At 38.7% G+C, this 27,924-nt stretch overlaps 3 protein-coding genes, 1 long non-coding RNA gene and 2 pseudogenes across 8 annotated transcripts; 3 read left to right on the top strand and 3 right to left on the bottom strand.

The window, feature by feature from the left end:
- Window positions 1-899: 899 nt before the first annotated feature.
- LOC116289875 (uncharacterized) lies at window positions 900-21,036 on the bottom strand. Of its 3 annotated transcripts, none has more exons than XM_089030008.1 (3): window positions 20,735-21,036; window positions 3,003-3,353; window positions 900-1,816 (listed from the first exon to the last, which is right to left on the bottom strand). In XM_089030008.1, exons 1-3 carry the CDS (start codon window positions 20,742-20,744, stop codon window positions 1,707-1,709), a joined length of 471 nt encoding a protein of 156 aa, XP_088886134.1. In that variant the 5' UTR covers window positions 20,745-21,036; the 3' UTR covers window positions 900-1,706. The 3 variants fall into 3 exon arrangements, with proteins under 3 accessions (XP_088886134.1, XP_088886130.1, XP_088886139.1); XM_089030004.1 differs by lacking the exon at window positions 20,735-21,036 and adding an exon at window positions 6,549-7,107 and having other exon boundaries at window positions 901-1,816; XM_089030013.1 differs by lacking the exons at window positions 900-1,816; window positions 20,735-21,036 and adding exons at window positions 2,435-2,492; window positions 6,549-7,116.
- On the top strand, window positions 11,031-12,987 carry LOC148913446 (uncharacterized). Its single transcript, XM_089025768.1, has 4 exons — window positions 11,031-11,818; window positions 12,136-12,324; window positions 12,426-12,618; window positions 12,752-12,987. Exons 1-4 carry the CDS (start codon window positions 11,507-11,509, stop codon window positions 12,985-12,987), a joined length of 930 nt encoding a protein of 309 aa, XP_088881894.1. The 5' UTR covers window positions 11,031-11,506.
- LOC148913445 (uncharacterized) lies at window positions 13,341-16,297 on the top strand. The gene is made up of 7 exons (XM_089029898.1): window positions 13,341-13,742; window positions 13,998-14,211; window positions 14,470-14,721; window positions 14,837-15,008; window positions 15,347-15,495; window positions 15,785-15,979; window positions 16,164-16,297. Exons 1-7 carry the CDS (start codon window positions 13,341-13,343, stop codon window positions 16,295-16,297), a joined length of 1,518 nt encoding a protein of 505 aa, XP_088886024.1.
- LOC148913444 (uncharacterized) lies at window positions 16,132-17,801 on the bottom strand (annotated as a pseudogene). The gene is made up of 3 exons (XR_016119776.1): window positions 17,432-17,801; window positions 16,844-17,095; window positions 16,132-16,658 (listed from the first exon to the last, which is right to left on the bottom strand). The product of XR_016119776.1 is annotated as an uncharacterized LOC148913444 (transcript).
- LOC148913443 (uncharacterized) lies at window positions 18,982-21,112 on the top strand (annotated as a pseudogene). The gene is made up of 2 exons (XR_016119781.1): window positions 18,982-20,288; window positions 21,029-21,112. The product of XR_016119781.1 is annotated as an uncharacterized LOC148913443 (transcript).
- Window positions 21,113-25,038: 3,926 nt separating this feature from the next.
- LOC148913442 (uncharacterized) lies at window positions 25,039-27,656 on the bottom strand. The gene is made up of 3 exons (XR_016119794.1): window positions 27,145-27,656; window positions 25,570-26,730; window positions 25,039-25,170 (listed from the first exon to the last, which is right to left on the bottom strand). It is a non-coding gene; the product is annotated as an uncharacterized LOC148913442 (long non-coding RNA).
- Between the last annotated feature and the right edge of the window lie 268 nt (window positions 27,657-27,924).

Raw genomic sequence — 27,924 nt, 5'->3', positions numbered from 1 at the left:
AGAACATGAGGGTTGTCCAAAATAGACGAACTGATACGGATGGTAAAAGTTGGATTACCATTGGTACAGTTGGTGAAAGCAATTAACATGCAAAATTTGTGCATAACATCAACTTGTTTAATGTGTGTATACTAAATATTTACATGACGTGGTTATGAATGACGTCGTCATACGTAATCATTTAGAATATAAAGTAAAAAAGGACTTAGAAAAAATTAAATAAAAAAATTAGAACCCTCCCATCACCAAATATATTACCAATGGTACAATTGGGTATTCATGGCAAGCCATGAATAAACAATCACCAACTGTATAAACTGTACCAATGGTAATACATTTGGTGAGGGGGCCCTGTCTTTATGTCTCATTACTTATGCACACTTTACCACAGGTAACCCAATAAATTGGTCTACGAAGACAGGACCCCCTCACCAAATGTATTACCATTGGTACAGTTGGTACGTTTGGTGAAAAATAGAATTGGTTACCCTGTGGTAAAGTGTGCATACGTAATGAGACACAAAGACAGGGCCCCCTCACCAAATGTATTACCATTGGTACAGTTGGTACGTTTGGTGAAAAATAGAATTGGTCACCCTGTGGTAAAGTGTGCATACGTAATGAGACAAAGACAGTGCCCCCTCACCAAATGCATTACCCATATTCCTTTCGGTCCAGTCGCGTAGGCTTGAGCCGGTCAACGACAACGTGTTTTGAATTGACTGTATGTTAATTGCAGCTCGTGTACTTCTTCACACCACAAAGCTTATGTCAGAATGTTTTTATATTAATGCAAGGAAAATCTTATACTCTTCTGTAATATTGTATACTTATACCCTTATGTCATTATCAAATCACGAAGATATATTTCATTACTTCGTTCGCATCTGTGTGCGTCACATAATCTAAAATAAATGTTCTACACTTATTATGTCATAATTGTGCCGTTTTCAATACGCTTTAATGTGCTCACTTTAAAAGATTTCAACAAACAATTACTTCTTTTATTACGGGGGTAAAATTCAGGTTTTCATTTAACATTTTAAATATTTACAACATTTTCAAAGGAATTAAGAAAAAATCGTCTTACTGCCAAATAACCCAGTGTTTACATATAAATATGGTATCACTTTCTCGTAAACATATCTCAAACTTTCTCGTAAACATATTTCAAACTTTCTTGTAAACATATCTCAAAGTTCAAAGCCTGCATCTTAAAACAAGTCAATTAGCCCCCATTCTAGCCTCATTAATTGACTGCTGGATAATATTTTTTTAATTATATAATTACCAATGAAATATCTATTTTTATTATATAATTAACAATGAAATATCTATTTTTCTCTATTTCGAAAAATTGATATCTTCACACGTGAAAATAGCATGTTATTTTCACGTGTGAAAATAACGTTATATTCACGTGTGAAAATAACACCATTGCGATGGCTATTCAAAAATATATTGAAAGAATTGCCTGAAAAAGCGAAAACATACTTCATTGATAATTATATAATAAACAGAATATTACATGGGCGCTTGGAGATACGAAATTTATCTTCTCGTGTTGAAAATCTCTCACTCGTTCGCTGCGCTCACTTGTGAGAGATCTTTTCAACACTCGAAGATAAAATTCGTATCTCCGCGCGCCCATGTAATATCCTCTATATATCCAATGTCAATCCACATATTCATTACCGTACTGTCATTCATATTTTTCCTTTATTTATTTTTATTTTTTTGTTGTTGCGTGTAGGAGGAGGACGATGAGTAGGAGAAGCAGTAGCAGTAGATGTAGCTGTGGCTATGGTTGGAACACCTGATAATAAAAAAGCAATAATTAATGGAAAATAACTTACATACTCTCATCTTTGGAAAATAACTTAAGGAGACTAAAAGCTATGCTATTAAACGTTTTCTCAAATCTTTATCAAGAAAGAGTATTTTAATCGTGTTAAACATGCAATTGAAAAAAGGACTTTCTTAACTGTTATAAACACTCTAGTTTTCAGTAAATTATATTATTGTTCTAATGTTTGGGCAAATTTATCATTGCACAACCTTCAAAAATTGCAGGCCGTCCAAAATTTTGCTTGTCGAATTGTATGCGGAGCTAGGAAATATGATCATATCACGCCTTTCTTAAAACAATTTAAATGGCTTCCAGTCGTTCGCCAATTATATTATCGTAGTGCTACCTTGGCGTTTAAATGTATGACCGCCAGTGCCCCAGAGTACCTTTCGTCGCAGTTTGTTAAACGCGCAGAAATAAGCAATCGCACTACTAGAAATTCGCAATTCATTATTTATAGATAACTAGTATTTTACTGTCAGATATTGTAATATATGTTTTTTCTTAATAATGTATGTATGTATGTATGTGTGTGTGTGTGTGTGTGTGTGTGTGAAGGGATAAAAGTACATTTAAGAATATATTATACTGTACATACAGTATACACAGATGGGAAGGTAGTCGAGTCTCTAAACAGGAATAGCTGCAGGTACAGAGAGTGTATAACCAAGATTAAAAGAACAACATACATATTTCGTTTGGAGGGAGGGGGAGGGGGTGGAGTTGTATTTGTTAGGAAACCAACATACGGCGGACGTAAAAGATACACTGAAAACGCTGCTGACGACCATCTTCAGTAACCGTGCTAACCGGGTCCCGGTAACGGAGCTTTGCTCTGTGGGGTTTCTCTGAATATGTGGAGAAGTTTATAAAATGAAATGAAATGAAATGAAATGAAATGAAATGAAATGAAATGAAATGAAACGAAATGAAACGAAATGAAACGAAATGAAACGAAATGAAACGAAAGGAAACGAAAGGAAACGAAAGGAAATGAAAGGAAATGAAAGGAAATGAAAGGAAAGGAAATGGAATGAAATGGAATGAAAGGAAATGAAAGGAAATGAAGTAAAGTGAAGTGAAATAAAATGAGTTAAGAAAAAAAGAGCTATTACATGGTATTGCCACATGTCAATCAAACGATTTTGCTTACCAGTTACAATGACTTGAAGGTAGTAAGGAACTTGGGCGCTGGAACCCTCTTCACGAATTAAGGCAATGTAGGTGTTTGAATCGTTGACATTTGCATTGGAAATACTGAACCATGCTCGACCTACTGCGAGGTTTCCATTATAATGAAGTCTCTTTTTTAGACTGGCGTCCAATGCAGGATTGATAACTGCAACCTCGGTATCATCGACATAGATATACTGTGGGTTAGCAGAGTTGCCACTACGAATACCCCAAACCGCTTCAAGAAGTTTTACACTGCTGGTCCATTGGAAAAATACGGTCTCGCCAACAAATGAACGCAAATGACCAGGGCTATTGATGACAACAGATTCTAAATAAAAACAATCATTGAAAACTCAAACATCCTTATTTAACGGGTAATTGCGCTTTATATTTAAGACTTGTTAAAAAATATGAGGACACGGTTTTGTTTTTAGATGCTAGTTGATATAACACATTCCGTCTTAGACTGTTTAATTTCCTTAATAGGCAAACCCAAAACCGGTATAAAAATATTCTCCAAAACTATTTATTAGAAATACTTGTAACTTAGAAAATGACAGGATCATCTCACACCCAAAACTCAAAACCTTTCGAACAGTTACCTAATCTTGGTATATTCAACCTTCAAAACAACTACTTAATAATTTAGTTCGCATCCCTCATCAACTCAGGTGACAGTCGGTAATGACAGATCATTGCCAGGGGATTCCTTCACTAGGGCCGGCGAAAGCGGTGCTTGATCTTTCTGGCTGCAATACTGAGATACAGCGTATGACGTACAAACAAATTCCAAACCACATACTTTCCAAGACATTGAAAGAATATCTTTATAACTTGGCTACTAGCAGAAACTGCTAAGGACCACAAGGCAATCAATCTCAAATCCCTACGTTGTCTAAATGTGCACAACAATGAAACGTTAGCCTTAATCCGAACAAATAAAAGGGCGTGACACGTAATTGAACTATTGTGGGCCTCGAACGGCAACGCCTCGAACACAGCTTACACATGTGAACCAACGAAAGGGGTGGCACCGCACGTGGAAAATGTCGACCACAAAAGCTCAACGACCAAGAAAACAAAATTGTTAATAAAATAAGTCGACTCCAATACTGACAGGTGAATAAGGAATAAAAGATAAAACAAACAAACATACGCATTTTATTTCTTAATTCAAAAAATGAAGAGAATTGCCAGAAAGTACAAGCAAAATAAAATCTTATCCGCGGCCTCCACTGCGTAACTTTCAAAAAATTACGCTCGACCTCCGCCGAGTTAACACATATTCTCCGTTCCACACCAAGGAACCTATTCAAATCTTTACTCTCTACAAACACCGAGGATTGTATTCAAATCGGCCACTATGTAAGGCGTAAACTCTTCTCGAAAGATTTTGTTTGCATATTGTAGAGCTGTTCAACTCTTCTGCGGTCATTAGGCCAACTTTATACTTCCAATATGGTAATGATTGTGATACCATTATAGGAACTAAGTTTATTTGTCATCATTTGTAAATTGACAGACATATTATTATTATTCGACAGAAAACAAATTGGAATTATACTTTCTATAAACCCTGAATAAGACATTGATATTTTGTACAGGTTATTTTACTGTCCCGGAAAACTTTTAATTGTACAATTAATAATGCTTACTATGACATCACACTCTTACATATTATTTAACATATAATGAAAGTATAAATCTGATATCTTCAAGATGCATCACTCAAATCATATGGAAATATTTTACCATTCAACTATTCCATTCATGTAGAATCAATACTGAAAATATTTAGTTAGGCGTAACAGGCACTTTAATAACTCAATAATGTCATCGATATTTATAGATATATATTACGCCATACGTTACGTCAGTAATCATATACTCAACCGCCTGTCAATCACGGAACACATCAAACTTTGCTTTCAGTACCATCAAAAGTATCGGAGTAGTCTACTCAATTACTTTAGCAGGTATCGGTGGCACCAAAAGAATCGGCTGTTTCGGTAATCTTCGCCAAAACTCGGGGCGGTTGTAAATTGAAAGATTTACAGAATTGAAAGAAAAAAAACATTTCCGAAAACAAGATAAGTACCTGGAAGTACCTGACAATGAAATACCATATTAGGTAATTAATTGAATTTTACTGGATGGTGCAATTTGACCAATCTATTCTTTTTGTTGTTAAGTAACACAACACAACACAACACAACACAACACAACACAACACAACACAACACAACACAACACAACACAACACAACACAACACAACACAACACAACACAACATAACATCATCAGCTTGTGTACAGAAAAAAGAATAAAGAAAAGAAAAAACATGAAAAATTGTGAAAGGAGGTAAAAGAGGTTATCCCTCTATTTCTTTTTTTTCTTAAACATTTTCGCTGATTATCTGCTTCTGCAATTGCTTGAGGAAGCTTATTCCATTGATTTACCATGCTTATAAAGAAAGAATGCTTATAACTTTTCAGTTTGGCAGATTTTGTGGTAAGCTTAAAGCGATGATTGGATCGTAATGATCTAATAAACAAGTATATAACGTTCATTCTGTTCAAATAATCGGGGGGGGGGGGGGGGATCCAACCACTTTAGGTGTCCTAGTGCATTAATAAAATGCTGCAAAATGTAATATATTCACAGTCAAACAACGTAGAATATGAAGCATAAACTTGGAGTAAGAAATGTAAGTTTTCGTATTTTTAGCGAGAAAACATGAAAGCACAAAAATTCCTTTTAGACCATGATTGCCCATTTGAGATACCTACAACGTTTTTTGAAATAGGTGTATATATTTGCAGAAAATGAAAATTTAATTCAATTAATAAGCTATTATTTTCAATACATACAAGATATAAGAGAATATATACGAAAAAATACATTAGTAGTTACATATTGATAAATAGCTTGTGAAAAACGGTGAAAAATATAATTTGTGTTATAGTTCAAGGTCGTATTCTTCGTTTGCAACCACGTGTATTTTGCTGGTGCTAAAGTATTTTTTGGTTCCAATCAAAAAAACGATCCTTATGACCATGTAGAGCTACTTATAAAACAACTCTGTGCGAAAAACATTGGAGCATTAGAGAATTTCTAAGACGAGCTATGAACTATATTTTAGTGGAAGTGTATGGCGAAAACCAAAATTTCAAAAAAATAATTAATGACAAAAAACTATCAAATTAACTTCAAACATGCGTACAAATCTAATTTATAAACTTGTACGACACTAAAATATTTTGTTTGGCAAAAATATATGTATTTCTTTGACTTTTCAGACACGTAATCAGCGTAAGGTGAGGGTTAATTACCGATTAGAAAATAAGACAACTCGGAAACAAAACAATGAAACCATCCAAAATTTCCTACACTTAGCCACATCATAGTGCTCTAAAACATATAGAAGAATCAAGTTTATAGCATTCATAATTAATTTGATGTTGTTATTTTCTTGGTCTATGACGTCAAAAATAGTAAGTTAACTAAACAAATGTTGTATTACCTGATATAGTTATAAAGCACATACAAAGTATCAGAACACCACAAATATTGCTTCCAAAATACATCAGGATAATGCTTCCAAGCTCAAATATTTGTCACAAACCAGGATCTAATCAGTGTTTCTTTGACGGTTCATTTCACATATTACACGGTTTTTGGGTTGACGTTTTATTCTTGATCACCGGAAACCGCAAGCCGCGGTTAGACGTTTGCGGTTAAAAGTTTGATGTTGAAACGGTGAGACCTTTTAGATTAGTGTTCGCACTTTCACCACGAAGTAGCCGCCATCTCATCACCATTTGTTTCGATGTCTTCACTTAAAATTACGAAAACTGATAAACTCTCTCTTGTTGAATCCTAAAACATAACAAAACATAACATGCCAGGCATATAAGGGCATTATTTTAAACTTTAAGCGGAAGTTTCTCGAGTTAAAGTTATATCTAAGCCTTGCCGTATTTCACTTGGCATACTGTAAAGTATGGACCCGGACTCGGACCCGAATCCGGACCCAGAACCCGACCCGGACTCAAAATCTGTTAAAGAATAGAAAAATAATAATGAAATATGACAATTTTGCACTATTAATTGTTTGCTTTTCTGTTATCCGGTTGTGATTTAGTTTCAAAATATACCTGAAATAGATGTTAGTAAAGTTAGTACTACACACGTTGGCGGATTTTTTTTATGTCGGCAACTAAAATCATATACGTGTCACGTGCAATCTCAGCGTAACTTGTATTAACCAAATACTTAGGTCGCATAAGTTGCATAATCTTTAGTTACAGAAACCTTTCTCCCGAAGTTGGTCACTTAAGTATAATATATATAAAATATATATACATAAATTAAATAGAAAAATCGGTCCGTGTTTTAAAGATTTTGGGTCCTGTTCCGTGTCCTAGTCCGAGTCCGGGTCTGGACTTTACGGCATGCCATTTCTTTTACCGCTAGCAGATGTTCCCGACGTAAAAACGTGAACCGCAGACGTCTAAATGACCTCAGGACCCTAGGTCACGTGATAGTTTAGGCTTGCGGTTTCCAGTGATCAAGAAAAAAAGGCCATCTAAAACTCTTTATTACTAAATTATAAAACTAGACCAACCACAGGCTCACCAGATTTACCTGTAAGGGATACGATCATCTTATAATTACTGAGGTAAGCGGTGTTAAATCGATGTTATTACAAATTAATGATTGACAATAACAATCAAAATCAACTTTGTTTGGTTGTGAATAGGAATTATCGCCGGATGGAACTGAAGATTTACAGGCACGTTGATTTGAAGTGGAAAATAATCTAGTCTATCTGGTGCATTTTTTCTGTTTATTCTTTTCGTAAGGGTAGTGTCGTATGTGAGTAGAGATGCTTGTTGGTTCTCTCCTGTGATTCGAGGGTTTTTTCCTCCGGTTTCACTGGTTTTATAACGGAAAAGATTATTCATCGTGGATATAAGCCAAAGATTATCCTTTTTCATTTGTCTCACGATTGTGGCAACTGGGAGGACGGCGACGTTTCGACTCCTACTGCTAGTCTTCATCAGGCGATGGTGTAGACTGGAAGGCGGTCATCCTTCATATACCATTTATGTTTCTTCGGATTTAAACATAAAATTGCCCATAGTTTTATTTTTTAAAGCTGTTTCTGTCGGGTGTTGCTAAACCCCGAAACACCGAAACACCGAAACACCGAAACAGTACCAAAACGAAACACCAGTGTACAAATACTTTTCAATATAATAGTTAAAAGTAGTAGATTAATGAATCTTTTGATTTTGAGAGCAACTGACATCATTTAAGACCAGTTTACAATGTTTTAAAAATCGTATATCTGGAAACTTTTATGTCATCACCTTGCACACATTGCGGGCGGCCACACGGGAGCCTGGCTTTATATTGCTGGTGGTGATGGATATGATGCAAAAGTTACTCTGTTGGCGGTCGCTCGATCAATCCAAAGACGAAAACACGGGGAGGGATAATACATCCGAAATTGTCAAACCACCCGTGGATATCAAGCTATTGGATACCGCTATTCACTACTTCTTATAGCGTGTTCATACTTTTCGTTTCTACTGTGCCGGCTGTATTTATTGCATCTTTATAAAGTTTGAAGCATATAATTTAGTGTATTATAACTGTGAGCTACGCCGAAGTAACCGCTGGGTACAAGTCCGTTAAGGAAAGTCCAGCTAAAGTCGACTACTCTGCGTTCCAGCAGAGCACCGAAGATGATGCCCTGGCAATTGCAATTGCCAGGTCATTTAAGGTAAGCAAATATCCGGTGTCGGACAAACGGAGACCGCAGACTGCAGACCGCAGACTGCAGACCGCAGACTGCAGACTAGATATATTTGATAATAATTATCGTTTTGAATTTGTATCAATTTGTATTGTATTTTTTCCCCTTACAAACCTATTACATTGCAAATTATATAATAAAAATATAAAAGTATATAAAGGTACCGAACTATTTGTGTGATTGAACACTGTCGCCACTGTTGTCTCGTTCAGCGCGTTACAATGAAAATAGTCGTAAGTTTACATCTCTAAAATAAATGTTCATTATATCATGTTCTATATACTAGTAAAGATGTTTATATATTTTCTTCTTTGCCTGGCGATATGGCTTATGATTTAGCCATTGTTATGTGGTGACTTCCGGTGCTTGTATGCAGGTAATGGGTCTGGTTTGTGTGGTATGATTTGTTTTACCATATAAATTTGAGTTCAATTGACCTTATGAAGGTCATGTCATTAAGAAAGATAATAATTATTGTAATTGACCGTACGAATTGTCAACGAAGAGCAACATACTATCTCTTTGCTTTTCCTAAGTATACACCTTTATATAGTACATGTTCATAGTCTTGGTGCTTATTTTCTATACTTGGATTTGCCTGGCAAAATGGATTGTGGATTTACTTAATTCAGGTAATGGGTCTGGTTTATGTTTGATCTGTTACGTTGTCAGCTGTTATTTGATATACTAGCGTAGTGACAACGCTCTCGGTAGCTCTGACGGCTGTGAGTTTTACTACGGTTGTAGCCTGCGTAGCGGCCCAAATGGGGAGGGGAGGGGGAGGAGGAAAGGGGTGGGGGCCTGTGGAGGAGGGGAGGAGGGGGAAATTGTCCCTATCATCCCTGGATAAATAAATCGCTCATAGAAATGTGCTCTAGCGTGGAAACAGTTTATCTGTCAAATGCTAAACAAAGGATATTGTACAAAATTTGTTTACAAAAGTTTTACAATCATACATGTAGTGTAGTTTGGACTCTGATTATTACTACTAATTTATATCACGTGAAATGTCAATTAATATTGTCAATTAAAAATAGTTAAACAACATTTAAATTCAAATTGGTATTTATGAATGTTTTGTGTAAGGGTGACATTCTTTGTAAATCTAGGTCGTTGATCTGTAGATGAAGGGAAGCATCAAATTCCGGATTCTTAGTCCCGAAGCACACAAGATTGGCATGATAGTATGTAGACTCTGTTTTTTTGCTAACTTTCAATCTTTCAGTGTTCAATCACACAAATAGTTCGGTACCTTTATATACTTTTATATTTTTATTATATCATTTGCAATATAATAGGTTTGTAAGGGGAAAAAATACAATACAAATTGATACAAATTCAAAACGATAATTATTATCAAATATATCTAGTCTGCAGTCTGCGGTCTGCAGTCTGCGGTCTGCGTTTGTCCGACACCGGCAAATATCTGACAATATCTCGATCTCGCATCCTTTTTACAGTATTTTGAAGGCAAACGGTATTATGGTTATATGTTAATTGCATACAAGTAAGATTATATATATTCTCACAGGACAATGATCACGACAATACCCTCAGCGAGGACGAATGTTTGGCATCAACTTTTGGTACCAACTCAAAGGTACATCACTAAACTATTTTGTATGCTTTGTAAACTATATCATGCTTCCATACGATACTACAGACATCAAGATCGGGCAATTTTGCAGCAGCAGTTAGTTAATTACGTGTCAATCACGGGACATTTGCTTTGGACGAATCACGTAAAACGATACTTTTAAATTTAATTGTGCTTCAGTTCTGCAATGTTCGGCGCGTAAGAACTTATTTACATGTTTCTTGGGTCCATCTGATGATGTTGTGTTAGCCCAAGAACAAAATTAACTGCTCATTTTTCTTACAGCGAGGACCCTCATCAGTTTAGTTTTTTTAAAGTAATAAATCTATGGAATAGGTCACGGTCACTCTGTCACGTAGCTATATTTAGGTCTCAGTCACGTTTTAATCCCAATTATCGGATTATGACAGTACAGAGTGATGACATAAAAGTTTCCAGATATACGATTTTTAAAATATTGTAAACTGGTCTTAAATGATGTCAGTTGCTCTCAAAATCAAAAGATTCATTAATCTACTACAAAAGTATTTGTACACTGGTGTTTCGTTTTGGTACTGTTTCGGTGTTTCGGTGTTTCGGTGTTTCGGTGTTTCGGTGTTTCGGTGTTTCGGGGTTTAGCAACACCCGTATGTCATGGTAAACATTCTTGTTTCCGCTTCGAGAACTTTAAACCGTTGAAAAGGGATTGCTTATCAATAAAAGTCAATAATGTTGCTAAAATACTCGTGAAAAATACCATAAAGTGCCCCTTGGACGAAAATTGCTATCTTTTCGTACAAACTTGAAACTTCGTCCAAATAATCCATACTACCCTATTAATCACCTGTAGAAATTTTTTCTTCATATTCCAACGGAAAGTTTGAAAATTTTGCGTTTTTACTACCAGCCGCCATTAATTTTCTTGATCAATGATTTGGCTCAGAAGACTGGGGATGAGTGAGGGCTATGACGTCATTTACTCTACTCATTCCAAAACACTCGTGGCTAATCAGTATACAAACTCTGTCAAACTTTCGTGTTATAGTTACAAATAATTTCTAGAGAGCTCACGGCGAGTAAAATGCCAGCAAATCGCTGTGTGGTTTTTGGTTGTAATAATTTCGCCAACAAATCGAATGGTATATCGTTGCATTATTCGCCGAAAAACAAGCAAGACGGCGACAAATGGAAAAGGTTTGTGCGTCTTCACCGGGCGAACTTCAACCCGCCAGGAAGATTCGTTGTGTGCTCCCTACACTTTGAAGAAAAGGTTTTCGCAAGGGCACTACATATCGAGGGAATGCAAAGACGTTTGCTTCCGAGAGCAACTCCATCGATCTGGCTTCCAGAGCAGCAACAAGAAACTTCTGTCAGTGACAGAAGCCGCCGCCACGTGAGCATAACTAAAACTTTGTTTTTCTTCTTTGCGTTATCAATTATCCGTAAATGAAACATTTTTTTGACATGTCACAAAAGTAAAAAAAGTATCTGCTTATTCGTCAAACCAATCAAAGCGTTACATGTGAACGACGGCCTTTACAAGAAAACTTATTTCTAGACAAACATGTCGCGCGGCTGCTTCAAAAATTCACTAGTGCGGCATATCAAAGCAACAATTATTCGTCGGCGTTTTTATTTTGATTGTGGAACAATTGCTTCAATGAATTGGCCTCGTTGAAAATGAAAGTATTTTTTGAATGTCTTTTTCAGGCCCTCAAAAACATCCTTCAGCCTGCTAAAAATGTTGAAGAAGAAGCTGAACAAATGGCTGCTAATAGTCACCTAGAAGTGGACGAAGTTGAAGACCGAAATGACCAGGAGTCGCCCCAAAATGAACAACAACAAAACCTCGGGTTGGACTGCGAAAACAATACCAGAATTGAGAGTACACATGAAGAGGTAATGATCATATACATAACTTTTTTGAGGCTACATTGCTACACTGTTATAGTGATACTTATTATGAACGACCTGAATCAATTCTTGCTTATCATTTTTAGGAACTTCTGGTCCCAAGCACAACAAGCAAGTCCACATCGTGTGAGGAATGTGTGTACTTACAAACAGAAGTCTTGCAACTTAAAGCAGACTTAAAATCCATGAAGACACAGGTGAAAAAGTTGGAGAGAACAGAAAGTCAGCTGCTTGCTGCTCTTGAACAAGCAACTAAAAAGTCTACAGTGTTTTCACAAGGTATGCTAGAGGTTATTGTCATGAAAAAATATTAATAAATATTACAAAATAATGATGATATAATGACAACGATGAAAGTATATCAAAGAAATATAAATTTATTTATCTTTTTTACACAACATTTTAAAAATAGGATGTCAGACAATCATGAACCTGAATCTGATGATGAAGAAATGGACATTGAGGAGGAGGATATCTGTGACCCTGAGTGGCAGGAAAAAGTACAGAGGGAAGTTGACAAAGTCTTCAACCAAGACAATGAAGTGGCCATGGAGGAGGAACCTGTCATTGCCAATGATGGCAAGTACAATGAGCTGGGTGAAGACAATCCAGAATATAGTAACCCGAGACAATCTTGACCCCAGGTAACTACAAGCACAAACTGCGCTAAGCAAGATTGATACACCACATCATTCATAATAGTATAATATATAAAATGTATTAACTTCCATCAATCATACTCAAGTGCTTGCACTGATCCTGTGAATTTCACTTTCTGAATGTTTTATGCAAGCACTCAAAGCAAAACTCTATGGTAGCCCCAGAATGATTTCGGGGGGGGGGGGGGGGGGGGCAGGGCTTTTACCTTGAAAAGGCATCACAGTGTTTATATAAAGCAACCAAAGTGTATTGTGTTTCTATCTAACCTGCTCTTGCTATTTCAATTTTGCCACCTGTGTTGTCACCCCAAGCCATCAATTTCCACGAAACAGACTGGGACAATGATAACTGTCACTACACTTTGCAGTAAATGCAAAAAGACCAGCACTTGGCTTAGTCAGCCCTTAATATTGGGAAAATTCCCAGCCGTAAACATTCTTTTAAGTTTTGGCATTTTGACAGCTGGGACCTCCATCAGGAAAGTGCTACTGGTGCTGAGGCACATCAACGTAATGGTCTATAATGAAACGACCTACTATTATCATCAGAGACATTTGTTAATACCAGCAATTGTCTCATTCTGGCGGCAGTACCAACAAGGTCTAATAGACAAATTAAATGGGGTACAAGTGGATTTGGCAGGAGATGCTCACCATGATAGCATGGGACACTCGGCCAAATATGGCACTTATACTATCTTCTGTTGTACGTTGGGCCTCATCATCAACATAGTTCTCATTCAGGTGAATTTTGATCACATTTATAATTTGTAACTACAGGGACAGATTGGAGGGAGGGGATATAGCTTATTTTCTTTACTAAGTTCCACTTATTCTAATTCTTATTGTTGTTAATATTATTACTATAACATTGCTATTATTATTAGTACAGCTAACTGTAATAACAAGAATAGTAAAAATATAATAACAATATTAAAGGGAATATTTGTTTTCTGTTAGTGGCCATTTATTATTAGACTCATGATTTTATTCTTACAGGCAAATGAAGCTGGAAGCAGTTCCCAAATGGAATTCCTTGGCCACCAAAGGTCCATTATGTACCTCCTCACCACAGGGATGCTGATAAAACAGTTCATATCAGACCGTCACACATCTATCACCAAATGGATGAAAGAAGAATGTCCAAAATTATGCAAAGACAATGGAAAGCCTACAATCTGCCATTACTTTGATTTATGGCACATAGCAAAAAGTATGTGGTAGTGTATAGTACACATACCTATATTGTGTTGGCATTAACTGTTGTTTCCATTTCAAGCCAAATTTTATCCCCCCCCCCCCCCCCCCCCCCCCCCCCACACTAATCACATGTTTTCAAGAGAAAAGCTGTAACAAGGATACACAATATCACTTATTTAGTGGAAATGATTGGTTAAAAGAGATGGATGTCCTTAAAAAATGTTGCCCCATTTTTCTTGTTCATGTATTTACGAAAACTTGTGTTTTTTAGAAATACAGAAAATCATCACCAAACTTGCCAAAGAAAAAGCATGTGAAGTAATAGGTCATTGGCGTAAAGCATGTGTTCGGCATTTTTATTGGGCAGTAATGTCAACACCAGCGCATTTAGGTGCAGTCAAGTTGGCAAAATTCCAAGCCTTCCTCTATCACATCATCAACAAACACACTGGCCTGCCAAACCAACTGTTCAATAAATGCACACATGGAATCCTAGCTACTCCTAGAGTGTGGCTCACTAAAAGTAAATATGACAATGCTATTTTTAATGTAACTTATGATGAAATTATCCATGCTATAATTTAAATAGACCTTATGATGAAATTATCCATGCTATAATTTGAATAACACTTTCATAGGTTCAGAGGCATATGAAAAGATATTTGAAAAACTCACCAAAGTCAGTCTAAGCAAAGCAATCAAAAATGCTTCTCCCATTGCACAAACAAGGTCCCTAGAAGGCTTTCACTCTGTGGTCAACCAGTTTGCGCCAAAGATGCTGTCATTCTCTTATTTGGGCATGTTTAGTACGTAAGTTACTTGTTTGTTGACAGTATTTGTACATTGATGCTCCCTTACCAATGATTTGCACCTTGTTGCAAGAAGTTTGTCATATGAAAAATGAGCAGTAGCATGTATATTTAATTTAGTAAAAAGAAATAATGAAGAGATAAAAGACTTTTCATGTCTTTCTTTTATCATTTCATTCATGCTTCTGCAGGTAAGACTACATTTTCACATGATGTTTTTCCAATATAGGTTTAAATGCACTCCACCAATACAAAACACTGAAGTTTGTCCTTCCTTCACAGCAATAGCTAAAAATAACAAAAGGAGAAACTAAAATGGTTAAATGTACTTCCTTTCAGGACAATACTAGCTGCCCTTCACTTTAACTATAATTGTGACAGAGAATCAAAAATTGATGATCATGGAGATAAGAAGTTGAAAGTAGTCTATGCCAAATACAAGAATGGGGAAGGGACAGTTCGTGAAGTGAGAGTACCCCAGAATTATGGTAAGTACAAAGTATTTTAAATCTGATTTTTCCCATGAACTAGAACAAGTGCAATAAAAAAACTTTTTTCTAGGAGGTCGCAGTGAGAAAAACAGAAATAGTTCAGTGGAAACACTTAATGGATTGTTCGGTGTTCTATACCAACTCCACAAAAAGTAATTAACTTGTAATGCTCTATCAATTAAATGGTTCTTAGAAAAAAATGAAATAAGTAAACAAAGTTGTAAACTTTTTCAAAATCTGTACTATAAGAGAAAAAATGTCTCAAACTTTATTCCTATTATTTCAGACTATGTGGACGATATATTCAAACGCCTGGTTGAAACACCTAGAGCTGATCTTAAACAGTTGAGAATAGAGCTGGAGGAGAGTGTGCCAGAACCTATGCATAGTATGTTGGAAAAAGAAACAAAGGAAGAGGCAATTAACAAGCATCAAAACACAAAAGGAAAAGAAACACAACTTGTCCCACCCACATGTACAGGTAATATATTCATATTTCTAGAATAACATGACTGTTCAATATTAAAAAAGATGAAAATTTGCAAAGTTAGAATCACACTTGCATAAAAATGGTAACAGAATAGTACCTCACATGGAAGGTTTTGTAATTGTTGAATGAATAATGTCTCTGTATTCCCTAAGGTTCTTATATAATTTTATTTCAGAGGAACAATTGCAAAACTTGACACAAGAAAGAAATGCTGCACGAAATGACAGAAGAGCACCTCACTGCAGAAAATGCGGGCAACCAATGAAGGGCCATGACAAAGAGGAATGCAACCGTTTATATAACCAGTAGCATATGAAGTAATCGTAAAAAATCATCAAAAAAATGTTGAATACCATTGTGAATTTGCTTATGGATGTCAGATGGTATAACATATTCTTGACAGATTTATTACTCACTATCTTACTATTGTTCATAGGATTCGTTTTAGTTTCAATTCATTCATCTGATTGTTCTTCACTTTCTGACTATTCGTCTGACACTACTTGTCCTTCGTCTTCTTCCAGGAAGCCTTTATAACTTCCATCTTCAGATGGAAATGCTCTTCGTATGCTATTATAAACACAACAGGGCAGAGGTAGTCTTTTTTGAATTGCCAGTGAAATCCCATATGAATCGAAAAAATTGTCTGTATGCAACCGATTGAAGAAATCTGAAAGATGAAGGAGTATTTATTAAACATTTTGATTTTTTCATAATCAATTCAATTACGATACAAATTTCAAAATAATTATATACTATGCTAGGTGTATTAGCATATTGAATGCAACATAGGTAGACAGAGTACAAAATCTAAGAAGCCTGAAGAGACCTCAATAAAGCTCAATCAATACTTACTCTGATTCTTTAGCAAAGCCCTTTTCTCTAAGAATAGTATAACTCCTGTTCCTTCTTGTCTTCAGTCCCACTGCAGCGGTTTCCAGAACATACTTGTCTAGACACACAGATTCAAAGCCAGGGTGACATGTAATACATTGAACTTGTTGATCCAGTTCATTCAGTTTGTCCATGCATCTCATGATGTCATTGCAACAAAAGCACTCTTCTTGCTTTGTCACTAGAGTTAGGCAACAATTAGAACAAGTGCACCTAGGTAAATAAAACAAAGATCGTATCAAAACAAATGTACCTATATATCCTTATAGAAATATCACGAAACTCGGATTTTCTTCATAATTTGCACTTGTCCTTTGAATAAAAAATGTTCAAATGAGAGCAACATCACCTAACACAAACAAAGAACCTCACTAGTTTGTTTTTTAAACAACTCAAGAAAGCTTAGAGCATACAGATTGGCTCTTGTTTTTATACGCGTTCCTTATAATCTTCCGATGAAAATTTGTTTGCTGCTTCTGCGTATTCTCGAAGACGTCTTAACTTCACTTGTGATTTGTCCTTGCTTAATTAAAGTTTTAAGTGTCTTACCATTGCCTGGACTCCCCACAAAATCTTCTTCTTAGCATCTCTTCTTCTTCGAGCTCGATTCTGGATTGCTCGTTGAACTCAGCGATCTCTTCTTCGTTGGCAATAGGTTCGAGCTCTTCACAGTCGTATATCTCGAAGCTGTTGACATTTTCCATGTTTTTGAAGCAACAGAAAGGTCGACAAGGAAAATATCGTACTCGGTCGCTGATATGAGCGTGAAAACTTTAAAAAAATCTACAGTAAACTAGCTTCTAACTTCTCTAACTTTACGAAGAAACAAGAGGAAAGACGCCAGCGTTTTGGAATGAGTAGAGTAAATGACGTCACGAGAACACCGCTGACCGAAAATAATCCTTTTGGCCGTGTTTGGCCGTGCGTAAGATGAAAAATTATTGGCGGTTGGTAGTAAAAACGCAAAATTTTCAAACTTCCCGTCGGAATATGAAGAAAAAATTTCTACAGGTGATTAATAGGGTAGTATGGATTATTTGGACGAAGTTTCAAGTTTGTACGAAAAGATAGCAATTTTCGTCCAAGGGGCACTATAAGTGTTTTTAAGTACTTATTAATTGATTTTAACAAAATTATGCATAAATTATAAACAAGACCTCGTTGGCAAGGTACACTGGGATACCTGGAGGACCTGGAGCACCTGGTTTCAACATGCACTGATAAAGTAGATATTGCATGACATTGAAATATGTGATGTGATTGCTGGAAAGGTTGCGCATCTAGAGAAGTAATGTTAGACAGTTTTACACTTTTGGGGTGTCTGTGTTGTGATTTTATTGATGTTTTTGATGAAATAGATAAGTTGGCGTTTTGAATTGAGTAGATCAGCAATGCACAGTAAAACTATACAGAATTTATTTGCGAACACTTTCTCAGAAGGAAAAATCAAAACAAACCTCCACATGGCCTGTAGATTTCGATCAAACTGGGAACACGAGTAAAAAAAATTTTCAGTTGAAAATTTTCAGTTGTTCGTGTTAGAAATCTCAAGGAGTTCATACTTACAAGTTAAACGCTCGCTAAAAAAAATGAAATTTTGACCGCCTTAAGGAATATATTTACATTAGTAGCAAATTTCGAACGACAGTGTTGAAAGCCGTTTTTAGGCACAAGGGCACAAGGACTGACGGATTGGGTTATATATCGGTGTGTTTGTTTTCACTGATGTTTGTTTTTAAATAGATAAATATGCCTCACTTATCTTAAAAGTGTGTAAGTGTGTGTAAGTATGTGTGTAAGTGTGTGTATGTGTGTGTAAGTGTGTGTAAATGTATGTGTAAGTGTGTGTAAGTCTGATTGTATGTTTGTGTAAGTTTTGTATATCATTAAATATACTAGACCAACGTCGTATTGGTAATGATGATAGGATCATTACCCCGGATGAAATATGTAGTTGCGTTGCCAATATTAGACTGATTTAGCATCGGAACGGCGACGCCGAAGACGACGTGTCGGCGCGCGGTATGGACTGGGTTCTAGGACGGCAAGACGCCGTGAGTATACGTGATTTAGCTAGCATAACGAAGGCGTGACGGATACAAGAGAAAATCAAAATGGCGTCGGTTTGTTTTTGTTGTGGTTTATTCTCAAAAAAAAAAATAAAAACACTCCTATAAAAGTCAAAGCAACTACAGTACAGTAACGTATTTAAAGTTATGGCCACAGGTGGCGGACTTCAGGTTGTCAGAGAAGCCCTTTTGCTTGCTTTCGACCAAAACATTATCGACGAGTATGAATTTGCTCTTCTCTACGATGCCAATTCGTCTAGAGAAGTATTTCCTTATTGGAAATTTGGTAGATTTGATATGGATGATTGGGATGATACTGAATGTCGAACAGAACTGCGATTTGCGAAGAAAGATTTGAATGGCCTGATTGAAGCGCTTGGATTTCCTCCAAAGTTTGTATGTTGTCAGCGAACAGTATATGTAGTGATGTCGAAGCCATTTGTGTGCTTTTGAAAAGGCTTGCTTTCCCTTGTCGATACAGTGATATGGTGCCCAGATTCGGAAGGAATCCTAGCGAGTTGTGCCTTATTTTTAACACGGTTCTGGATTTCGTTTATGACAGTCATCACCATCGCCTTTCAGACTGGAATCAACCACTGTTACAACCACAGAAATTACAAGAATATGCTGAAGCAATTCATCGACGAGGTGCTCCGTTGTCTAACTGTTTTGGGTTCGTGGATGGAACACTTCGCCAGGTTTCAAGGCCAAAGCGTAATCAAAGAGTTCTCTACAATGGCCATAAAAGAGTTCACGGCATAAAATTTCAAAGTGTGGTGACACCAAATGGGATGATTGCAAACATGTGTGGACCATACGAGGGAAGGAGACACGACAGCACGATTCTACAGGAATCCAACATGCTAACAGAGCTGAGGCGTATTGCCTGGGTAAATGGAGAACCACTTTGCCTTTATGGGGATCCGGCATACCCATTAAATGTGCATCTCCAGACTCCATGTGACAGTCAAAAGACACTATTTTGGACAGTAATTATTTAGTCATAAATCTATATTTTTAATTAGGAATGCCTCGTGTACACATAGGAATGTAATTCTTTAGTTAACTGTTTGCGTGGAAAATGCGTAAGCAAGAAATAATTTCCGTACGTAATTACATTACAGTGAGTCATGCCTAGGTTTGGCGCTTGTTTACGTAAGTTCGTGTTTGGGACATCCTGTTTGCGCCTAGGGCGTGCAATATTGCGTAGGATGTGTAAGGTCTTAAGAATGCAGGTTTTTCCATAAAAGTAGGCCCAAACTAAGCTTAAATCAGTGTAGTAAAAGTTCTTGAAGACGTTGCACATATCAAGACAAGGAATTCTCTACGATGTAAAGGTATGAATCTTTGAAGCCTTTTACACTTATACCTAGGATAGATTTAGGACAAATCTATGTTAATATCGTTAACTAGTCGTTATATTTTATAGCTTAGATTATTTATATATTTGTTAAGCATTCGTTTCATGTTGTTGTAATTCTAGTCGCATTAGCGCGTAATTTAGTACAAAGTTATTCACGCAGTAGTAATTTAGTAATCACGCTGAGTGTATCTTGTCTTTTAAACTCTTTAAAACGTTTACTATAGGATCGCTACCGCCTTACTCGCTTGTTTAACCTTTTTACTACGATAAATAGCCTTAACTGCGGGATAAAAGACCTTTTCTTTCCAACCTTTAATTTGTTCGCTACTTAAACTCTACACTCAAGGTCATTGTCGCGACCGCGTGTTCAGTAAACCGTGTAATTCTTAGTTTGTCATAAACAAAGGTTAAAATACTTACCTAAAGCCATAGTTAACCTCTAGTCAATTTTTCCTATTGCTTTTTCCATTGGTTTAGTTCATTTTAAACGGTTTACCGACTTGTACATTAAACTTTGCAACCTAGTAATTTTCACTCGCGTATTGTAAACACTGCTAATCAGTATGCAATATTCAAATTACCTGTGACGTAATTTACGTATTTCCGTTTCTAGTTATATCTAGCAAAACTGTATTTTATTCATAACTTTTAGCTATTTAGATAAGCTACAAATTTATTTTATCTCATTGTAAATATTTTTCTCGTTTTCATTAGAGATATCCTGTAATCTCGTTCCCGTTTTTTTTCGAGTATTGTAAAGTTGTGTGAATTTTTCAATAAATTCTTTTGTCAAAACCACTTGCAATCTGATTCATAGCTGAGCGCCTTGCCGCCAGTTACATTTTTGGTGTCAGAAGTGGGATTGCAAGAAAGTTGACATTAGTAGTTACTGATTATTTACCAACGGGAACGAGACTGAAATCATGGCAGAAGAAGCTGTGGCTGCACTCACAGAGCAATTGGCTGCACTCAAGGCACAGCTGGATGGCATGCAGGCTGAAGGAGGACCCCCTGCCCAACCTGTTCCTGCACCAGTGGTAAAAGTGACAGTGCCAAGGGAGAAGAAGCTGAGGAAGTATGCTGGTGGCAGAGACGACAAGGTGCTTGAAGACTGGATAGCGGATGCACAGAGGTCTGTGGCTGCCCAGAAGTTAACTGGTCAAGAGGCGGTGGATTTCCTGTACCATAGCTTAGAAGGTGCGGCTCGAGATGAAGTTCGACTAAGGCCTGTGGATGACTGGACAGACCCGGATGGCTTCTTCAGGATTCTAAGAGACGTCTTCGGGGAGAAGCTCACCAAGACCCAGCTTCTCCAGAGGTTTTTCGCCAGAAAACAAGGTGACAGGGAGCCCATCCAGGACTTTGCCCATGCTCTGATGTCAATGGCGGAGCACATAACCAGAGTACACGTAGGAGCCCTGGAAAACAAGGACCAGAACCTCAGAGACACATTCGTTGAGAACTTGCGTGACAACCTGTTGCGCAGGGATCTCAAGCGCTATATCAGAGAACATCCCGAGAAGACCTTCAACGAGGTGAGGCAAGAGGCCTATCGTAGCTCGGAAGACACAGATAGAGGAGCACATCGCCATGCAGCAGCCAAGGAGGTGTTGGTGGAGAGCAACCAAGTAAATGCCATCCAAGAGCTTACAGCAGGACAGAAGGCCCTGGTGGAGAGGCTCATGCAGCAACAAAAATTGCTGGATGAGCAGCAGAAGCTGCTAACCCAACTTACCATGAAGTTAGCAAGCCCATCACCACCACGAAGTCCCCCACGTGGTCCGAGGAGATGTTACAACTGCCACGAGCTTGGACATCTTCGGCCGAACTGCCCGAAGCCCCTGAAAGACAAGGCACCAGCAGCACCACAGAAGGAGTCAAACTCCAGCTCTCCACGGCAGTGAGCCACGCCGTGGAGAGGAACTGTAGTGGCTCTAATTCTCTTTTTCAGAACGAAAAGTTTGTCGGGACAAGTCCCACAGTGGTGGCGAGGATTGGCGGAGTACCTGTGAAAAGCTTAGTGGATACGGGCTCCATGGTTACCCTCATCACCGAGTCGTTCTACAGGGAAAAGCTACAGCCAACCCTAGGAGACCTACACCCTGAAACAAGATTACTGCAGCTGCGAGGAGCTAACGGTTTGGACATCCCTTACATTGGATATATCGTCGCTACAGTAGAGATCGGAGGAGTGGTGGTCCCTGGGTGCGGCATCTTCATCACGAAGGACACAGCAGCCACTACAGTAATGCAGAGGAGGGTACCTGGCCTACTGGGAACCAACGTTCTTGGGCAGGTGCCCCAATACCAACAGATCCTGCAAGATGAAGAGAAGAAGAGTAAACGTAAAACTGGGTTCGTGAAAGTAGCCGGCTCAGACAAAGTCTGGGTCCCTGCTTTCACGGAATCTGATGTCTTGGTCACAGGCCCATCATGGGGCACTGATGCTGTGATCGAACCCCTTGGTGTACCAGTAGAAGGAAACCTCACCGTGGCCAGTACTCTCGTGGATACTACCAAGACGTGTTACTATGTCAGAGTTGCCAACCAGACGGCAAAGGACATATGGCTAAAGCCGAGGACGCGGATTGGAATTGTGCGAGAGGGAGAGATGGTCAAGAGAGGAGAGCAGTTGGAGTTCCTACACGAGAATAACATGGTGACAGTGTGCTGTAACCTTAGTGCTGACCCTCAGATGCCACCCCAACGGGAAGCTGTGGGCAAAGTACGTTGGCAAAGGATACAGACACCCCCTCACGGGATTACCCTGGAACATTTCCCCGGGACGGAACTTCAGAGGGAGAAAGCTCTCCAGATGTTCGAAAGAAATGAAGAGGTGTTTGCTTCATGTAAGGAGGACCTTGGCTGTACAAAGACAACATATCATCGCATCTACACAGACGATGATGTGCCTGTCACAGAGCGTTACAGAAGGATTCCTCCAAACCAATACCAGGAGGTGCAACAGCATCTACAAGACTTGCTAGAAAAAGGAGTGATATGTTCAAGTGAGAGTAACTATGCCTCCCCAATAGTGCTTGTACGAAAGAAGTCTGGAGCCTTGAGGATGTGCGTCGACTACCGGAAGCTGAACCAGAAAACCAAGCGTGATCAGTACCCCCTACCAAGGATAGAGGAATCACTGGAGGCACTGCGTGGCGCAAAGTACTTTTCCACCATAGATCTGGCATCAGCCTACAATCAAGTTGAAGTCCATCCTGATGATCAGCACAAGACTGCGTTCACAACGCCCATGGGTTTGTTTCAGTACACTCGGATGCCGTTTGGACTACAGAATGCCCCAGCGACCTTCCAAAGGTTGATGCAAGGAGTCTTCCGAGAGGACATACTTCGCACCCTGATGGTCTATCTGGACGACATCATAGTCTTCTCATCCACCATTGAAGAACATCTTGAGCGGTTGGAAACGGTATTCAGTAAGCTGAAGCATCATGGATTAAAGGTTGAACCAGCCAAGTGTCAACTCTTCAGAGATCGGGTGTCCTACCTGGGGCACGTGGTCTCTGCTGACGGTGTCGAGACAGACCCTGAAAAGACAAAGACAGTTAACGAGTGGCCAGTCCCCCAGACAGTGCGCGATCTGCGATCATTCCTTGGTTTCGCGTCATACTACAGAAGATTTGTCCCCAAGTTCGCTCAAATGGCAGGCCCGCTGCACAAGTTAGTTGCTGAGCTCGGGAGCGGAGGAAGTAACAAGACCACCCAGAAGCAGATTGGCGTACTGTGGACAGAAGAGTGCCAAAAGAGCTTCAACAAGTTAAAGAATCTACTAACCTCAGCACCAGTGCTGGCCTACCCGGACTACACCAAGCCCTTCATCCTAGAGACGGATGCGTCCAACGAAGGATTGGGAGCCGTGCTGTCCCAAGAACAGGACGGAAGAGTCAAAGTGATCGCTTATGCCAGCCGAGGCCTGAGAGGTGGAGAGCGAAACATGGAGAACTACTCATCGAGGAAGCTGGAACTACTAGCCTTGAAGTGGGCTGTATGTGAGAAGTTCAGGGAGTACCTGCTGGGATCGAAGTTTGTCGTCTACACAGACAACAACCCGCTGACATACCTACAGTCAAAGAGTAAGCTGAAAGCTGTGGAGCAGAGGTGGGCTGCAGAATTAGCAAACTTCAACTTCACGATCAAGTACCGCCCTGGACGTCACAACCAGAATGCAGATGCTCTAAGTCGCATCAACCGAGATGAGGAACCAACCACAGTTGAAGTAAGAAGTACACTAGCCTACTCTACCAATACTACAGACCTACCAGAAGAAGTACGTCAACACTTGATGGTATCAGCAGCGTTCATAAGCAACACAGAGACAAGTGCACTGGAGGAGCAAGCAACCTCATTCCCAACCATACCTCTCACAGAGATCCAACGACTACAGCAGGAGGACCCATGTATCAGTCGTCTCCTCCACTACCGAAACCTTGGACGTCGGCCAAGTAAAAGGCAAAGCCAACAAGAGACAAGGGATACAAGGAAGTTGCTTAGTCACTGGAACAGGATCGAGGAAAGCCATGGAGTTCTCTACCGCCGTACAGGAGTCGGACAAGGAAGAGAGCTGCGGTTACTGCTACTCCCCACATCAATGAAATCACAAGTACTGAAGGGTGCGCACGATCAATGTGGACACCAAGGACAAGACAGGACAGAACAGCTCTTGAGGAAAAGATGTTGGTGGCCCGGTATGCAAGGAGATGTGAAGCAATGGATCTCAAATTGTGAAAGATGTGTCATTGCCAAAGGATCCTACCTTCCAGTCAAGACGCCGATGGGCAGCCTACTAGCTACTAGGCCATTGGAAGTGCTAGCGATGGATTTTACCTTGCTTGAGCCTGCAACAGATGGAAGAGAAAATGTCCTTGTGTTAACAGATGTGTTCACAAAGTTTACAATTGCTATACCTACCCGTGATCAGAAAGCGACAACCGTAGTCAAGACCCTGATTAAAGAATGGTTCCTTGTGTATGGAATCCCCCAAAGACTACACTCTGACCAAGGCAAGTCATTTGAGGCAGAACTAGTCAAGGAGTTGTGTGCAGTGTATGGAATTAAGAAGTCAAGGGCAACCCCCTATCATCCTCAAGGAAATGGGCAGTGCGAAAGATTCAACCGTACACTACATGAGCTTCTAAGAACTCTACCAGCAGAAAAGAAAAGAAGGTGGCCTGAACACCTGAAAGAGTTATGTTACGCCTATAATGCTACGCCACATGCAACGACTGGATACTCACCCTTTTACCTGATGTTTGGTCGAGATGCCAAGCTACCTTTGGACATTCTACTTCCTGATGATGACAGACAAGTGACAGTAGACAACCAGCAATGGAGTACCAAGCACCAGACTCGTCTACGAGAAGCTTACACCACTGTGACACAAAACTTGAAGGAAGCTGCTGCCGTCAGAAAGAAGATCCATGACCAGAAGGGCAGAGCACTGGCCGAACCACTACAAGTTGGAGAGCGAGTACTCCTTCGCAACCGTAAAGTCAGAGGAAGAAACAAGATTCAAGATAAATGGGACAACCAAGTGTACAAAATTGTCGAACGAAGAGACAACAATACATATGTCGTTGAAAGAGCTGATGGACATGGAGGAGATAAAGTTGTTAGTCAAGGAGAAATGCAAGTGTGTCCAAGACCAATGCTGGAGATACGAGGACGACACAGGCAAGCTGACAGGTCTAGACAAACATGTACTGCATCGCCAGAATCATCAGATGAAGAAGATGACATTGGAGGAATGACAATCGCCTTTCAACCAATGACAGAACCAGCTGAACCTGATGATGATGATGATAGTGACGATGCGTCTGAGGAAGAACTGGCTGCACCTGTACTCCGACGTTCCACAAGGACAACGGCAGGCCAACACAGCAACCTCTATAATCTTCCAAGATCCGCACTTCAGCACTGACGAGTCCACCTGCGTATCATTGTTCCTGAATTTGCTCGAGGACGAAGCAAACAAAAAGGAGGGGCAAGTGTGACAGTCAAAAGACACTATTTTGGACAGTAATTATTTAGTCATAAATCTATATTTTTAATTAGGAATGCCTCGTGTACACATAGGAATGTAATTCTTTAGTTAACTGTTTGCGTGGAAAATGCGTAAGCAAGAAATAATTTCCGTACGTAATTACATTACAGTGAGTCATGCCTAGGTTTGGCGCTTGTTTACGTAAGTTCGTGTTTGGGACATCCTGTTTGCGCCTAGGGCGTGCAATATTGCGTAGGATGTGTAAGGTCTTAAGAATGCAGGTTTTTCCATAAAAGTAGGCCCAAACTAAGCTTAAATCAGTGTAGTAAAAGTTCTTGAAGACGTTGCACATATCAAGACAAGGAATTCTCTACGATGTAAAGGTATGAATCTTTGAAGCCTTTTACACTTATACCTAGGATAGATTTAGGACAAATCTATGTTAATATCGTTAACTAGTCGTTATATTTTATAGCTTAGATTATTTATATATTTGTTAAGCATTCGTTTCATGTTGTTGTAATTCTAGTCGCATTAGCGCGTAATTTAGTACAAAGTTATTCACGCAGTAGTAATTTAGTAATCACGCTGAGTGTATCTTGTCTTTTAAACTCTTTAAAACGTTTACTATAGGATCGCTACCGCCTTACTCGCTTGTTTAACCTTTTTACTACGATAAATAGCCTTAACTGCGGGATAAAAGACCTTTTCTTTCCAACCTTTAATTTGTTCGCTACTTAAACTCTACACTCAAGGTCATTGTCGCGACCGCGTGTTCAGTAAACCGTGTAATTCTTAGTTTGTCATAAACAAAGGTTAAAATACTTACCTAAAGCCATAGTTAACCTCTAGTCAATTTTTCCTATTGCTTTTTCCATTGGTTTAGTTCATTTTAAACGGTTTACCGACTTGTACATTAAACTTTGCAACCTAGTAATTTTCACTCGCGTATTGTAAACACTGCTAATCAGTATGCAATATTCAAATTACCTGTGACGTAATTTACGTATTTCCGTTTCTAGTTATATCTAGCAAAACTGTATTTTATTCATAACTTTTAGCTATTTAGATAAGCTACAAATTTATTTTATCTCATTGTAAATATTTTTCTCGTTTTCATTAGAGATATCCTGTAATCTCGTTCCCGTTTTTTTTCGAGTATTGTAAAGTTGTGTGAATTTTTCAATAAATTCTTTTGTCAAAACCACTTGCAATCTGATTCATAGCTGAGCGCCTTGCCGCCAGTTACATCCATATAGGGGAGCACATCTAACCAACGATATGGTGTTGTACAACAAGGCAATGAGTGAAGTCAGAGTTTCAGTGGAGTGGATGTTTGGGAACATTACCAACTATTTAAAGTTTGTATACTTTAAAAAACAACTAAAAGTTGGTCTTAGTGCTGTTGGAAAGCTCTACCTCGTAAGTGCTTTGCTGGAGAATGCAAGAACATGTCTATATGAAAATATAGTTTCCCAGTTTTTTAATTTACCACCTCCTACCCTACAAGAGTATTTCCAGTAGTTATATATATATAGCAGTTGTTTTAAGTTGTAGCATTTGGTTAAGTTTCAATCTATACATTTACATTTAGATAGATCCAAATGCC

This window comes from Actinia tenebrosa, unplaced genomic scaffold (genome assembly GCF_029948245.1).
Source record: "Actinia tenebrosa isolate PJP-AT-01 unplaced genomic scaffold, QUT_ActTen_1.0 PGA_scaffold0__85_contigs__length_37466705, whole genome shotgun sequence".
NCBI classification, from domain to species: domain Eukaryota; kingdom Metazoa; phylum Cnidaria; class Anthozoa; order Actiniaria; family Actiniidae; genus Actinia; species Actinia tenebrosa.
The sequence above is the reverse complement of the archived record's forward strand: the minus strand, read 5'-3'. Positions and strand labels throughout refer to the sequence as shown.